A 16,878-nucleotide genomic window follows, 5' to 3' on the forward strand; every position below is an offset into this window, starting at 1 on the left:
CCAGCCACAGGTTGCCAACATCTGTCCTAAACATGCAGGAGACCTAAACCATGTAATAGACAAACTCTCCAGTTCTCCCATAGAACTTTCTCTCCCCTGCAGAGAGTTAGTGAAGTGGGCTGGCTGAGACTAGCTGCTGCGCATGCGTGCTGCCTGCTTGAAATAAGGAGGCGGCTGGGAGATAAAGTTCAGTAGAGTTTGGGGAAGTCTTGCTGGGACTCACAGAGCAGCAGCAGCAGCATCAGGAGGAGGATGACTGTGTGGGTTACTTGAGAGCCTGGATGTAGAATAACTTGCCTGCAAACCCTGGACAGAGCATGCCAACTGGGGTTATTACCCTGAACCTCCATACTAAACCATTCATAGGAATCTCCGTTTACTTCTTCTCCATCTTTGAGCCATCTACAAGCCCTGTCAGCAAGGAGGCTCTTAATTCATTCAGGTAAAGTCCTAACTTCTAACACCTTGGAACTTTTAAACTTTGCAAGAACTTTCCTAACATTGTCTCTTCCATACTTGCAGCATGAACAGTTTGTATTCATGTATCTAGACTTCAAATTAATATGTATTAAAGGGTCAGGATGATCTGGGAAGGAGGATGGCTTGTAAATTGTCTCCTCTGCTTGTAACCCATGTGTATTGTGGAGGGAGACCTGCATAAAGTGTCATGTGTCCATAGATTAGCTCTCTTGTACATGAGTGCTGTCATTCCAGCAGATCCGCCTAATCCTAATCTATTACCCAGAGATGTAGCAGAACGGAGTCAGTTAAGAGTACAAGTTTGCAGCATCACTTGGTTACATGTGTTATTTGTGGTTTTACATAGGACTGCAGGTAAACAGAAGGCTTTTCAGTCTATTATTATATCAGTTTTGTTCTTACAACTTCTTATACTGTGTAAATAACCAGACGCTGCAGGACTGAATGTATTAACAGGTGCATCTCGGTTTAGCAGATATATATATATATATATATATATATATATATATATATATATATATATATATATATATATATACACATGCATAAACTGCATGAATTGATGGGTTGAATATTAGTTATCCAAATCTTACGCCATGAATTATTTTAATGATAGGATATGGGAGACACATGGGACAAATATTTTAAGTACTTTAATTACTTTGAGTGCATCATGAAGTAAACGGACTATGTGATGTGCCTAGGTGCCTAGATAATACGTTTAAGTATTCTATGCAGTTTTTAAATAGGCACAAACATATTAACTTTGTGTATATATTGTCCATTGAGGTAATCCTCTCCAAAACATGGGAAAGGAACCAGTTGAATTACCAACCTACTCCAGCTACATCTTCACATGTATGACATTAGCGGGGCTCTTAAGACACAATCTAGGCACCTACTCTGTTGTTTACTTCATGATACTAATTAAAGTACTTGTGAAAGAAAAAAAAAGTATCTATATCCATCTATCTATCTATCTATCTATCTATCTATCTATACTTTTTAAGTATATATATATATATATATATATATATATATATATATATATATATATATATATGTGTGTGTGTGTGTGTGTGTGTGTGTGTGTGTGTGTGTGTGTGTGTGTATTTAAGTATGGTCCATTGACACAGTCATGTCCAAAATATGGAAGGAACCAACTCACCTCTGCTACATCTTCATTACTATGGCATTACCTGGGTTCTATGGGCTCTTAGGTATAAGTCAAATCCAAAAACGTTTTTGCTGTACTATTTATTTCCAGTGCTGGATTTAAAGCGCATTTGGATCCTTAAAGCGATAGAAAAAAGTTTTGCAGGTTGCAAATCTGTACACCACATTAATTCTATGTTAGCATGAACAAGTAGATTTACTGAATATGAAATAGTCTGAGTGCTATTTTTTGCATTACATCGTATTCTATATAATACATTTATTATTGATTTTTATTTTATTATTGTTGTTTTATTTGCATTTATATTTATTGTGTGATTACTATATTTTGGATCGTTATTATTGTAGCATATTTTAGGACGTATGTATCATTATTAGTGATTTATATTTTACAATTATATGCATTACTATCATTATTGCTATTATTATTGTTGCTATTATTTTCGCTATCTAAACATATTCTATGTTGTATATTATGTGTAGTAGTGAGTCTGGCTTTGCTCTCATACACAGTATATTTTGCTTTGCACCTCTATCTTTGTTCTCTGCAATGATGGGCATTAATACAATATGCTAAAATAGTAATTACATTGTAGAAATTAATTTCAGTGGATTATTCTGTGGTTACAGTGATGCTATAGCTTTCACTTCTAATAAAACCCCGGTCAGAATGACTGATTGCTCTGTACAGAGCTGACTCTCCTGTCATTTCTATTTTCGTTTTCTATGTTTTTGCACAAAACTGACATGAAGAAGTGAAAAGCTGAAATGCCATGTACATATAGTTTTATCTCCCTGGGTGTAGATCCGGGGATTATTCCGATTGCCAGATTTAGAGTCAGGAAGGATTTTTTCCCCCTAAAATGAGGAAAATTGGATTCTACCTCATTGGGGTCTATTTTTTGTTCTTCTCTGGATCAACATTGGGGGGTAATGGGCTGAACTGGCCTTTTTTCAGTCATTCACACTAAGTTAGTATGTTACCATGGCCAGGGAACTAAGGAGAAGGACGGATAGCCCCCTTGAAATTGATTGGCTCTGTTTTCAGGGCAGATTTATTTTGGCAGAGCTGGTTAGTGCTCCAGGGACCTGATCTCCATTATCTTTCTCCAAACAAATACATTGTAGCAAATAATCCTCAGAACACTGTATGTAAGGCAGAGATGAGGTGTTTAGTTCCTGGAATGGTATAGCATAGGGAAATCAATAATCTAATATAATTGATGAACAATTGATAATTTGTAATCTGAATATTTCTGACAGTGATTGATTGTAGACTCATTGGGAATTGTCATTAACTACTAAAATAACACAAAAGGATGAAGGATCCACAACAAGGTGAAAACAAAGCGGATTCATGTTTATAGGATTTTGATAGATCTAGTTTGATAGCCTGTTTCATTTACAGGCAAATCAGACAATTGTTACATTTTGAAACATTATATCTGATGTTGTTGTGAAGCAGAATTACGTTCAGGCCTTTGGTGTCAGGAAAAGTTATGTCAGATGACAAAATCAACTCTGCTACTTTTTTTTTATATCTATCTATCTATCTATCTATCTATCTATCTATCTATCTATCTATCTATCTATCTATCTATCGTTGTTTTCAGTACTATTAGTAGGACTATTGAATTATGGGTTATGAACTCGCTGGGATGATCATACTTATTAACTATAGATCTCTTTTCATAAAGCACCATTTCTTTGCACTACTTTGTTGTGAACACTTTTCGGCAGAGCAGAGGGGTATCTAATGTAGTGAAACTAGCGGCGTAAATTCGTTTGCAGTCCTATGTAAAACAACATGACAAACTCCACTCGGCATATGTATGTAATGCATTCACTATTATCGGATGTTGTCTGTATGAGACGTGATCTGCCATAATATTAGCGTACGCGGGTGGAAATTCAGGGCACACACACAATAAATAAATATATATAAATATAGGGAATATTATATATATATATAAACATAGGGAATATTTTATATTTATTCTGCTTCTGCTTTCATGATGATTATTTGAGAGGCCGACAAATCTTCATGTCTTCCCTCTTCTGCTTCTAGGTGACTCTAGGGCGATCTCTTGAGAATTGCGGTCTCTGCGGGGCGGCAATCATTGGATCAATAGGTAAGACAGCCTGATTAATTATCTAGACACTATACATATGCACTCATGAACTGGAAGTATCGATATGATATCAGGTGTATTCTGCAGAGCTGCACCTGCTACAAGTCACTGCAATGAGTACGCAATCGAGAATATGGGTAAAGTGTTTATGGTAGTGTCAGCGCAGGGGGCACTGAAACATTATATCTGGGTGTAAGCTATTATATGTGATACATGGTATTCGATTTGGCCATAATATCGGGAAACCTGTTTTCTTTGCATTGTACAAAACTCTTCTCTTGCAGATAATGTATAGATGATTCAATCGGATTATGAATAGCTATAGCACTACTACAACAACATTATCTACAGCTTAGAGTTTATTAGAAATGGAATGTGAAATGTTATTTTCTGTTGCTCATAATAGCACCAACATATTCTACAGCACTGCAGAGGGATTGTCATCACCCCCTGGAGGTTCATCTCCTGCACACATATAATCAAATAGCATTACTGTAAGTCTACCTCACACACCATGTCTGAGCTGCAGAATTGCTGTTGCTTTCTTGCAGATGGGCAGAGATTTGAAGAATTGGGTGCAGCTTTCATTGCAGATTTTGTATATGTAGTTGTGTTTTCATGTGCACATTTTCTGCTGCAGAATGTGTTGCGTTTTTGTGATATTTTGTGATAGTGGTGGTTCTGCATTGGCAAACATTATTTTGAAACATCAACAAAAACAGATTTCCAAGCAGATTTAGTGCATTTCCTCAGTGGAAACACGTCCAAATCCACAACAAAAGTGTATTCCTGAATTTTAGTGTGGCTTTTATGTACTCTATTGATTTCTACAGAATCTGCTGCATTTCTGCGTAGTTTCCGCAACATAATAGACATGCTGTGGATTTGTAGTTCACAGCGTTTTTTAAACTTCTTGCCCTTCCGCAGCCAAAAAAAACATGCAATGTGTGAAGTAGAATTGCAAAATCCTATTCACTTAGCTTGTACTGTAAACGCTGTGGAATTTCTGCGGGGATTCCACTAGAGGAAATTCCGCAGCAGATGCTACGTGCGTGAAGGCCGCCTTCTTGTACAAATAATCGTTAGATCGAGTGGCTGGCATGATAATTGTTAGGTGTAAATGCATGCGGCAAGCGAATGATCAGGGTAGATTGTTACATTGTCGCTGATCAGCTCTTTCATGCAGACCTGAAAATCATCATTGGTCTGCATTGTGTAGTATAAACAGACATCATAGGATTTGCTGAATAGAAAGCAGTGGCAGAAGGGTTAACTAGAGGTGTGGTCATGTCCCAATGAATGATTAAAACTACCTAAATATTATTCAGTGTAAATGCATGCCTAGTGAACGATATACAATCACTATGTCACTGCTCGTTCCTGTGTAAAGTGCCCTAATGCCACTATCTCATTATATGCATGTTTGCAATACATCATGCTCACCCTCATATTCGAAGAGGCTCACAATAGTGTTCGTTATTGGAAATTAGCTCAAAATCCCCTAATTAAAATAACTGTGAAAAAAGTTATTATATAACTGGACTTAATAAAATCATATGCCAGGGAGCCAACAAGCCACTCTTCTTTTGATCAGGGTGTCCATATACAGGGTTGAGGCAATGAATCTCAGGCTGGTTTCAGATGAGCGTATTTTATTTAGCTCAGTATTTGGTCCATGTTTTGCGGACTGTCATACAGCGCTAATGTAAATCTATATATCTATTCACATGGCCGTTTACTTCACCGCTGTTTTTTAAAACCGCAGCATAAACTATTTTTCCCATATTCGCCTCCGTATTCTTTTCTATTGGGTAAATGCAAATCAGCATTAGAAAATAAAATATACGGAGGCGAATAATGATCAAATAGCACTGAAATACTGATAACATACAGTTGCAATGTCATTTGTAACAGACTTGTGTTACAATACGCCCATCTGGAAGTAGCCTCAAGGAAAGTCTAGCTAAAGCTGGTTTCACACATAGCATTCTAATTATGGAATGTTTTCAGCAGCATCATTCTGTAATTATGTACAGTACAATGTTAGTGAATGGGATTTTAGCAAACTACTCACTAACAGCTTGAAAATTCCACTGTGGGTTCTAGTCATGTGGCAGATTTTTCAAATCCGCAGCACGCTCTGTGTGTTCACTGTGGATTGCATTCATTTATATGTAATGAGTGCAATTTTGTGGCTAAATTCACAAAAAAAATCGTGCAAATTTCATTGTGGATCTTGATGAGGATTTTTGGTGCAGAAATACAGCAGATTTTTTGCATTGTGTATGAAAGTAGCTTCTGACTCTTGACTGAAGTGATCATACATGACCCCACAACACCATTTAGTTTTCCTCAAATGTTCTATATTTATTGAAAATAACTGAAACCCCATTAGTCATAGAACCTATAACATTACATTTATTCTTAGTTTACTGCCTTATTTGATACACATTTACATATTAAGTCCTCAAGTGTTAACTCCTGCTTTTTACTCTCTATACAGTGTTCTGCTGGGAAATCACTTCAGTTTGAGGCTACCACAATGGCGAGCAAAACGCTTCCAGCTCCAGTGCCCATCCATCCATCTCTGCAGTTGACCAACTACTCTTTCCTTCAAGCCTTCAATGGTCTTCCAGTACCTGCTGACCACATCCCTAACCTGTATGGCTTCAGCGCCCTGCACGCAGTTCATCTTCACCAATGGACTTTGGGATACCCAGCATTGCATCTACCCAGATCTTCCTTCTCCAAAGTACCAGGAGCATCGAGCTTAATAGACACTAGGTTCCAGATTCCAGGTTTCCCTCTCTTTCCTCATGTTATCCATCCCAAACACGAATCAGCTTTACCCAATAAAAACAAACCAAGATTTGACTTTGCCAACCTGGCTGTGGCTGCCACACAAGAAGATCCCTGTAAGCTGGGTCAACTGGATGGGCAAGGCTCTCCTCCAGGTATGGGTGCTCTCCTAGATGTCACCAAGCTTACCCCTGAGAAGAAACCGACGCGTGGGAGGCTACCTTCTAAAACCAAGAAAGAATTTGTGTGCAAATTTTGTGGGAGACATTTTACCAAGTCCTATAATCTATTAATCCATGAAAGAACCCACACAGACGAAAGACCCTACACTTGTGACATTTGCCATAAGGCATTTAGAAGACAAGACCATCTGAGAGACCACAGGTAAGAACTCAATTACTTCTCAAAAATATAAACCATGTGTATATAGCTATAAATATATGATGTATGGGCTATTACCTAGGTGTGAGATAACTACCATAGCAATGCTTTGGAGTGCATTCAAATTCCATACGTCTTTCACACATATGGAAATATCTAAGAACAACTTCAGATATGCTCAAGCCACATAGGTTTCATATTTCATGAGTAATAACCTCCGCCTGAAGAATATTCATATGTGTCCTAAGTGTTACTAATGATATACTAATACAATAGTATAATCCCTGATGTTCTGCATCTGCTACTGGTTATATAGATGCTTGGAACCTATTGCTCTCCAACTGTTTGGAAGATACAGATCCCATCATGTTCAGCTATCTTCATTATGGTGTGTTGAAATATGTTGTATCAAAACATCTCAACAGATTCTCTTTGCCTTCAACATAGAGCAGAAACCCTAACTTACCAATATTTTACAATATTACATAAAATATGTGTATATACGTAAACTCATGGAGGGAGGGGTTGACTTGGGTTCCTCCAACACCCAAGTCCTGAGGGGGTTGTGCTCTCTAATGACCCTAATGTACACTGAGTACCATGAAATGTTATTAGAGTCTACCTCAAAACATTCAGTCTTCATAGGTTCATAATCAGAGGACCCCTAAACGATGGGTTTCAGGACACCAAACATGTTCAGTGCTCATATATTTTAGCGTTGAGATCAATCAGGACCTGTGCTGATTAGATGTAGCCTCAGACCACCCTGCCCATACCGCATAGCAAACACTATGCTGCCACAGGCCATCCAAAACATACCTAGTGCCACCAAAAACATTCTTTCTTAGCTCTCTTGAAATCTAGTAACTAGTGATGAGTGAACTTTTGAGAAGCTCGGTTTGGCTGGTTCATCGGAATTACTCCGAATTAGTTAACCAAATTTCCTAAAACTGGTGTGTAACACTGTCTAAGTGCCATAAAAGCCCGTATAACACTCTGAGAGTGTTCTACAGGGCTTTTATGGCTCGTAGTGTTATACACCAGTGTACAGGACTAGTGTTGAGCGAACCAAACCAGTAGAACCCTGTTTCGGGTAAAACATTTCAGTTTCATTCAAACCCAAATTTTAGCAAAGTTTGACCCAAAAACAAGGTTCTACTGTTTGGTTCACTCAACATTAATAGTCATAACGCCCTCAAAAAACATATTCTTCACAACTCACAGGTTTTAATCTAGTCTTGCCCCACAAATACACACAGTACTCGGTGGTTTGCCATCAAAAACATTACAATCCCCTTTAAATCTGGTGTAAATGGTCAACCAAACATAAACAAATGCCCTCTTTTTTTTATTCCAGGTACATCCACTCTAAAGAGAAACCATTCAAGTGTCAGGAGTGTGGCAAGGGATTTTGTCAGTCAAGGACTTTGGCCGTACACAAAACTCTTCATACACAAGTTAAGGAACTAAAGCCTTCAAAAATTAAGTGCTGAACCCTCTACGCCTAAAGACTACTATAAATATATATGAAAAACTATTTAACTCTTTCCTATTTCTACGTGTACATACAACAGAACGATTCTCTGTTACAAGGAACTTTCTGGATAAGACTTGCTTTCCTCGGGATTGAGTCTAAAGAAGAAAGTGACGTGGTGGCACTGGCAGACTCTGTGCCAAGAGGGGGTGCTAACATCATACTTTTCCAGTGGAGGCCCCTTTTCTTATCTTGAGATGTTGCTGCTCATACGCACAGCAGCACTGACCAGGAGGATTACACAAGAACATATGAATTCCCAGTAACAGGGTTATCTTTTATTTATGGACCCTCCAGACCTAGATGCAAAGTCTGTACATCTGTATTTGCTGTTGTGATATGTTGATCTTGAAGGAGTTTTTTTCCGACAGTCGGTAATTGCTTTGTCACCATCACTTCCCCTCTTTTGGTTTATTGTTAATTCTGTTTTCTGGTAGAAAAAAAAAAAAAAAGAAAGTTGTTTTTTTTTTCTCACTTTGAACACAAAGGGAAAAAAAAAAATCCTGAATGTTTTTGGCACACCGTGTGTAATTAACGCTTTGCTTCAGTCTGCATGCTGGAATGGAGTGGGGCCTTTTACATTTTCTTTTATTGCAACTTTGTAACAATTCTCCAATTATTGTGTAAACTGATAACATTCCAGTTTTATTTAATATTTTACATTTTCCTTTGTTTTTTGTATTTTATTTAAGTTTTTGGCATTTTGTTTATTTTTTTGTTGCAATAGCTCTCTGGTTGTTTTGGCACTTTATGCTGATATACAAATTACCACTTGTCACTGGATTTGTACAATAAAAAAGAAATATTCAAACGGCTCTGTCCGGATCACAGTTCGTTAGCCGCATTGCGCACATTTATCATCGGCGTTGGAGTAAAACGGGCTTTCGATTTGGTGCAAATCATTTTTAAATACATTTTCAATTGTTTTTCGCCAAAAAGAACAGATGCTGAACTTCGCTAGAAACTTTTCAAAAGTGACTAGAAAAGGGGCGGGGTTTAAGTGGCGTGAGGATTTTAGACGTACTCATCATTTGTGTGTTTTGGGGTTTTTTTTAAGTTGCCAAATTTGGCACTTTATGGAAGGGTTAGAATGACCCCAAACGGATTCTAGTTGCAGCAGTTTTACCATAAGACTGCATTCCCATGGGATGAAAATCTGGTAGCTTGGCCGCAGCAAAAAGCTGCAAGATTTCCGCTGGAGTGCTGCAGCTTCCAAACCGGTGGCATTTCGCCGCGAGTTTTGGAGTGGTTCGGCCACCGCATTCCATTGCGGCTTTCTCTCCCCGTAGACAGGAGTGAGGCACAATGAAAAAAGAATTAACATGCTGCAGCTGTCAATTCCGCACCACATCGCCGTTTCCGCCCGGGTTGACAGCAATGGATTGGCTGCCCCATTTGGACAAGATTTTTGCAAAATCTCATCCACATGGCTGGGTAATCCCGTGATTAAGAGCCACTAGTGGATTTGCCACACAGAAATTCCGTACAGAATTTCCGCGGCAAATCCGTCCCATGTGAACCCAGCCTAAGTAATTCGACTTTTGATACATTTGTGCAAAACAACGTCAATACAGCTTCCAGCAAAAGTATTTCCAAAAAATCTACACAAGACCAATGTCCTCCATTGTGTTGATTTCTTTTGGCACCTTTTTGCTACAAAAGTGGCGCACATGTAATAAATCACATGCATGCAAAACTTCCTTAAGCCACGCCTCTTCTTCTTATCTCCTTTCAAAACACATTAAAAAAAAATTATGTTTTTAAAAAAGGTTGAGAAAAAGTGGGCGGGGCTCTGACGGAGGGGAGTGGCCAACAGTGTTCTGACAAATTTATTAGGTTTAAGGCTAGAAAATGGTGCAAAACCAGCGCTAATCTGTTCATCGTAGGAGTAGGTTTCATTTTTTCAGTTTATGACTGACAAAATGCGACACGTATATTAAGAGGCATGGAGCTTTTTAGAAATTGGCGCCTTTTACTCCAAGGGTGCTTTTAACCAGGGGGAAGTATTCCGCACCCAAATCTGCATGTTTCTGTGTGGATTGTAATGCAGAATTGAAATGGTTTAAATTGGACAGCAGTTTCGCATTAACAACTGCAATGAGACTCGCCGGTTTTGGTGCAGAATTCACAGCGCCAGAAATAAACTGCGGATTTGGGAGCGGAATGAGAAATAATTGTGAAAACACCCCAAGCCAGATGCATGAACCACCAGTTTTAGTAAATCTCCCCTTCAATGTCCTGCCATTAACATGGGTTGACATATAGCAGTGCCCTATACGTCTCATTGTAGTAAGGAGGTAGATCGCACTCAGTGGTACTCAGCCTGGGACCCCACCGGTACCGAGTGTCCTGGTTGGCGTCTCAAATTATCTCTGGTCCTTAAGCATTCTCGAAAAAGGCGCCTAGAAGTGCCGAAATGCGTTGCAGAGATACCAATAAAATATGGTTATTATAACTGTTAGACCTTCTGGTCTTTATCATTTTCTCTAAGTCCAAGGGTGCTGAGTTTCTATATTTTTTACTCTATTTGGCTGCGACTGCCATTGGCCGTTGTGATCATGTGATGCAATTTCTTGGCCGATACAACATGTTATTGTGCCATAATCACCAGAGAGAGGTGACTGCTGCCGCCAGAGGTCAGGGCGCAATTTCAAAGACTGCTATATTAGGAAATGTAGTATTTTTTAGTATAGAAGGGCATCAGGTTGTAATTACATGTAGGGTTCTTTCCATGCAGCCCAAACTCTAGGGTGATGCCGCACGCTTTACCGCAGTTTTTTTTGCAAAATGCTTTTTAGTAGTGAGGTTTTTAAGGGTAAAATACAAGTTTTTAAAGTGTTTCACCTTTTTTGACCAAAGGCCAAATTGCAAAGTCACAGCAATATGATTGGGCTAAACATCACTGTCCCATATAAACACACTCTCAGGCCGGGCGCAGACGGCTGTAAGCGTAAGAGCCGGCGGTGAGCCAGCCTATCGCTGCGTATGGCAACAATCTTGGACTGCGCATAACAGCGCATGTCATGCACAGTCTTCCTGGTTTCTTTTTTCTTAAATTTCCCGCTCTGCCGCTTCGCAATGGCGCGTATAAACGAATGTACAGCATTGATTACGTACCCATAGAGAACAATGGTTTCTATTGCGCAGCAAAAAAGAACATGCAGCGTTCCTTATTGCGTATATATATATATATATGGTTACACTGTGAAACCTGAGAGACAACTCGCGGCATTACTGCAGCCTCCATGTTTCCATGCAAAGTTTGCAAAACGTTCTCCATAATTCGATTTTTTGTGACAATCAGAAGGTCACATGACCTTGCTTCCCAAGGGCATTGTAGAGTTAGTTATATTGTGATGTTAGCTTGACTTGTTTGTGACCACATGATTCCAAGTAGCCCTTGAAGAAAAAGACATCTGCAACACGGAGAAAGTACTTTTTGGACGCAACTTTGGTATGACGTTACAGTAACTTGATCCAGTAGACGTTAATGGGGGGGAGGCATAAAGTGACCTTCTGGTTTCGTGAAAACATGCTGCCCTGGGCCAGCTCTATTACCTGCTGTTAGCGTTCTGCGCTGACGCCCCTCTGATCCCACAGTAATGGGTCCCATTTTCAGCTGTCCAAGATGTGCAAAACACTCTTCAGACTACCTATTCCCCACAGTGCATCGTTAGGCTGGATTCACGCGAGCACAGGCGTGTGTTTTTGCGGAATGGGCATTACGTATTTTTGCTACATATTTTTTTGTGTGACCAAATTGCGCAACCAAATACGCGCATGTGAACAATAATTCATTGAAGTCAGTGGGTTCTATAGTCAGCGTGCTGTGAGCAGAAATTTTTCTTATGCTCGTGTGAATCCGGCCTCAGTGTTAGGGCTCGCTCACATGCGTATGCGTACACACTACAGCCCATAAGCTCTGTTTGCACACCGCGTATGTGCTGCATATGGCACTGGGCATCCCCGCAAACGACGCGGTCACGGACATGCGCATTGTGTTTTTAAAAATTATTTCTTTAAAATGCCCCTCTGCATTAAGAACGGGGATCCGTATGGAAACGCCACCCATATGCAATGCATTGTGTATGGACAGCATATAATACGCGGAGCAATAGAGCACGCTGCGATTTATTTCTGCTGCCTATTGATATCCAGTGCCGACACGCGGATGTGCATGGAAGAGTGAAAGTCCATTGACTTTCATTGACTCCATTCACAGTGTGTTACGCACAAGATATACGCATGCGTAATACGCGATGACAACACGTCCATGTAAATGATCCCCTAGGGCTTATTCACACCACCGTATTTATGCATAAAACATGGAAACGTGAAAAAAAAAAGGACGTACGAAATCATTTCCGGACGTTTATTTTATACGGCGTGTGAAAAGATAAGTCTTGCTCTATCTTTCGATGTGATACGCAGTAAGCTCCCATAGACGTCTATGGCAGCTGGAAAAAATGGAGGGGGAGGGAGTTACCGTGCGTACAACGCTGGGAAAAGAAGACGGAATTTTTGGTTGTTTTTTTTTTAAGCGGCTAAATAGCTTTTTATGCCGCTAAATACGGTTGTGTGAATAAGCCCACAGACGGCTGATGCATTATACCTGCTCTCCGTTAGGCCAACATTGCTCACTTGATCAGGGCTGGCCAATCACAGAGCAGCGCACAGCGTACATAATGTAGATAGACAACTGCAGTGGACATCTGGGAAGGCAAAACGGGGTCCCAAACCAGCAAATCAGGGGCCGCTGGCAGAGAGGAATGGCAGCAGGTAATATATTCTCCTCTCTTTGGTTCCAAGACAGAAGTTTGTCCTGAAGCTGGAGGGTCACTTTAAGGGCTTCTTCACATGAGCGTGTTGGTGCACGCAAAAATGTGCGCGCGCTAAACACAAAGAATTCAAAGGGCTTGTTCTCATAAGCGTGTTTTGCACGTTCAAAAAAGTAGGACCTGCTTTATCTTTCTGCGTTTTGCTCATCAAAAGTCCCATAGAAGTCTATGGGAGGTGCACAAATACACAAGGGGGAGGGTGTAAACGGGCCCTGTGCGTATAGAAAACGCAACATGCTCTATTTTGGTGTGCAAAGGTCCCCATAAGAGTCTATGGGGGTGCGCAAATGCACCTATATGTACGGGCAGGTATGAGCAAAACACTGCACATACCTGCAAACACCATAACCACATTTGGTTTAATAGCCATTGCAGGGGTTAATCATCCCCACCCATGTGAAGTAGTAGTGCCTGCGTAAATGCACACAGTACATTGCACAGGAGCGAGTGGTTTTGTGCTTGTGCTCGTCTGAAGCCGCCCTAAAAAAGTTGGATAACTTTTGTCCAACTTTTCCCATTCACTTGAATCAGAACTCTAGCATATCCCCGATGTAGCAGAGGCGAACAGCTTCACTCTGCGGATAGATAAGTAGGTCAGTGCAGACTCGTCTGACAGTCCTGACCCGCCTGATACAGGGAAGCAACAGCTTCTACTTCACTACATTGTATCAGATGCCAAAAAGGGGGAAAATCAAATAAACACTAACAAAAGGTTCCTCTTCACACAGACTGCAGGCAGAATGCAGGAAACCAGACAGGGACTCCATGCGGGGACATTTATCACCTGGAGTGACTTGTTGATTGGGCGCCCTCCTGTCAGACATGTTTATTTACCCCCAAAGCCTGGAAATAAATGAGTTACCAGCACTTTTGACCCGGCAGTCTGATGGGTCGAGTAGTACACAGCTTGATCTCCCTTCCTTCCTGGTCGGTGGAACTACAAGTCTAAGCATGCAGCACCAGCCATAGGTTGCCACGACACAGGATGCCTGGACATGCTGGGACTAGTAGTTACAGGGACCTTTCACACGGGATGGAGGTACAAATGCAAATACATAGTGCTGAGGTGCGCAAAAATACGCTTAGGCTCGTGGGAAGCCGACCTAACTCGGGATTTTGATGCCACCTGCACATGGGCAGGTCGGACGCCGCATGCGGGATTCCCGCAGTGGAGTTTGATCCGGTGCCCGGCCGGTGACTCCAACTTACCTGTTCGCCTATCTTCTCCTTTGCTGCAAATGTGCCGGCTGGAGCGCAGGCGCACACGCACAGTGCAGAAGACGCTGCGCCTTGCTATGGCAGTGATGCGGCTCCTGCGACCATTCTGCAATGATGATTGCAGAATGGCCGTGGGACGGTCGCCTTCGATTGACTTCAATGAAAGCTGGCCGATGGCAACCTGCACAAAATCGCAGTGAATTTCCGCTCGTGGGCAGGACATCACGTTTTCCCTTAGCATGCTGTGGGCTGGATTTCCTGCAGAATCAGGAGGCGGAATCCCGCTCCAGATTTCGCAATGCAAATCCGTGCGTGTTAGACCGGCCTAAGTCTTCCAGAAAAGCTAGGGGATTTTCCGTGTGTTGGGGTAGTAGTGTAAACTGAAGGATGCATCGTTCCGTGTAACCAGAAAGTCACTCACTTAGACGACCTGTTTACTGTGAATGGAGACGGGTAGCCCAAAACGATCACTTGGGTGAGAATCGCACACAAAACTCGCATGAATATGAACTTCATTCTTTGGAATGGACTTCTTCCCCATCTATTGCAGCATGTTCTATCTTTGGGCACCACGCCTCACCCATTGTTTTCAATGGGACTAGAGATGAGAGAGCATATTCGCTAAGGACAATTACTCGATCGAGCATTGTCCTTAGCGAGTACCTGCCCGCTCGGAAGAAAAGATTCGGCTGCTGGCGGGGAGCGGCGGGGGAGAGCGGGGAGGAACAGGGGGGAGATCTCTCTCTCCCTCTCTCCCCCCTGCTCACTCCCACAACTCACCGCTCACCCACGCCGGCACCCGAATCTTTTCTGCCGAGCGGGCAGGTACTCGCTAAGGACAATGCTCGATCGAGTAATTGTCCTTAGCGAGTATGCTTGCTCATCTCTATATGGGACACTTAAAGACATTGGATGCCGTGGGATGTGCATGCAAGTGCAATGCGATGTTTCCCATTGAAACTAATAGGAAACACTTGTGATCCTCTGACGTACGTGAAATACGCAAATATCACAGAAGTGATGTGACCCGTTTTTGAATGAAAAAGCCTTGCATCAGCGTGAAAAACTCATGTTGGCAAGCGTGATATTCCGCTCGTCCGCGTGAATCTGACCTGAGGCTGCATTTCCCCTGTGCTAATTAGAGAGACTTGAGCCCCGTCCCTTCATCCCACCCCCATCCCTTCATCCCACCCGCCCGGCTGCTCCCAAGTGTTTGTTTGTCCTCCCAGAATATAGTATATACATAATTAAAAAGAAACACTAAAAGTTGCTTCTCTTAAGTTGTGAGTCGAGTAAACAACTTTTTTTCCGGATGAAGAGTCCTCTTTATCTCCGCCATAAATAAGGAAGAGTCTCCCATTTAGGCCCTGGCAGTAATTCATCAGCATGGCCGTCCCTTATCTGCAGGAATGAGAGTTTATGACTAGTTCCATGGGGACTGTCTATACTGCCTGCACGGCCTTGATGTAGAGGAGGCTACAATGGGACATAATTAACCCTTAATATACAACTATCCCCCCCTCCCCCCAGTATCATGACAAAGGGGGGTTCTGAGCACAGTGCTAATGGACTGCAGTCATCCTATCATCTGTACAGAGGAGTCCGAGGACCAGGAACAAATAATAAACTGTGAATTGTGATAGGAAGTCCTGGAAAGAGACCTATCAGTCCTTACATATTGTATAATGCACCTGGTGAACCTGGGGAGGTGGGTACTCCACCTGCTGGTGAGAGATGGGTCAGACCCCCGATTTTAATTTAAAGGATGTTAATTTTTTTTTAAATGGCCATACTCCCCTCCAGTGTTGCAGTATGATTGCCACATGATCACACAATGCAGAAGTCAGGAAGGGACAGCGCCCCAATTACAGCTGCCGGGCAGCGAATGGGGAGGCGAGTATGGGCTGATTTTTTTTATTAAATACAAGTGGTCATTGGGGGCATGATTTTTGAAAGGGGCATTATCACTGAAAAGAGGGTAGTATTACTAAAAAGGGGAAAACTGAGACATTTTTGAAAATGGGCAAACATGCCATTATTTCTAAGGGGGTGCATTATTTCCGAAAGGCAGGCAGCCATTATTTCTAAAAGGGGGCATTATTAGTGAATGGAGACAAAAGGGGCAGTATTATTGAGTGGAGGCGAAGAGAGGTATTATTACTGAGTGGGGACATAACGAAAGGCATCATTGCTAAGTGGGGGCACTTTTACAACAAGTGGTATTATTACTGTCTTGGGTACTATTGAAGGGGGGATTTTGTAAAGGTGTAAATAACATAGGGTGGGGGGTGGAAAAGCGAGGAGCCAAAGATGTCTGGCA

At 41.6% G+C, this 16,878-nt stretch overlaps 1 protein-coding gene across 1 annotated transcript; it reads left to right on the forward strand.

Moving 5' to 3' along the window:
• The first annotated feature begins 204 nt into the window (after nucleotides 1-204).
• Nucleotides 205-9,317, forward strand: OSR1 (odd-skipped related transcription factor 1). The gene is made up of 4 exons (XM_066596954.1): nucleotides 205-442; nucleotides 3,725-3,788; nucleotides 6,292-6,971; nucleotides 8,326-9,317. Exons 3-4 carry the CDS (start codon nucleotides 6,331-6,333, stop codon nucleotides 8,459-8,461), a joined length of 777 nt encoding a protein of 258 aa, XP_066453051.1. The 5' UTR covers nucleotides 205-442; nucleotides 3,725-3,788; nucleotides 6,292-6,330; the 3' UTR covers nucleotides 8,462-9,317.
• The last annotated feature ends 7,561 nt before the right edge of the window (nucleotides 9,318-16,878 follow it).

Source organism: Eleutherodactylus coqui, chromosome 1 (assembly GCF_035609145.1).
Source record: "Eleutherodactylus coqui strain aEleCoq1 chromosome 1, aEleCoq1.hap1, whole genome shotgun sequence".
Taxonomy (NCBI): Eukaryota; Metazoa; Chordata; class Amphibia; order Anura; family Eleutherodactylidae; genus Eleutherodactylus; species Eleutherodactylus coqui.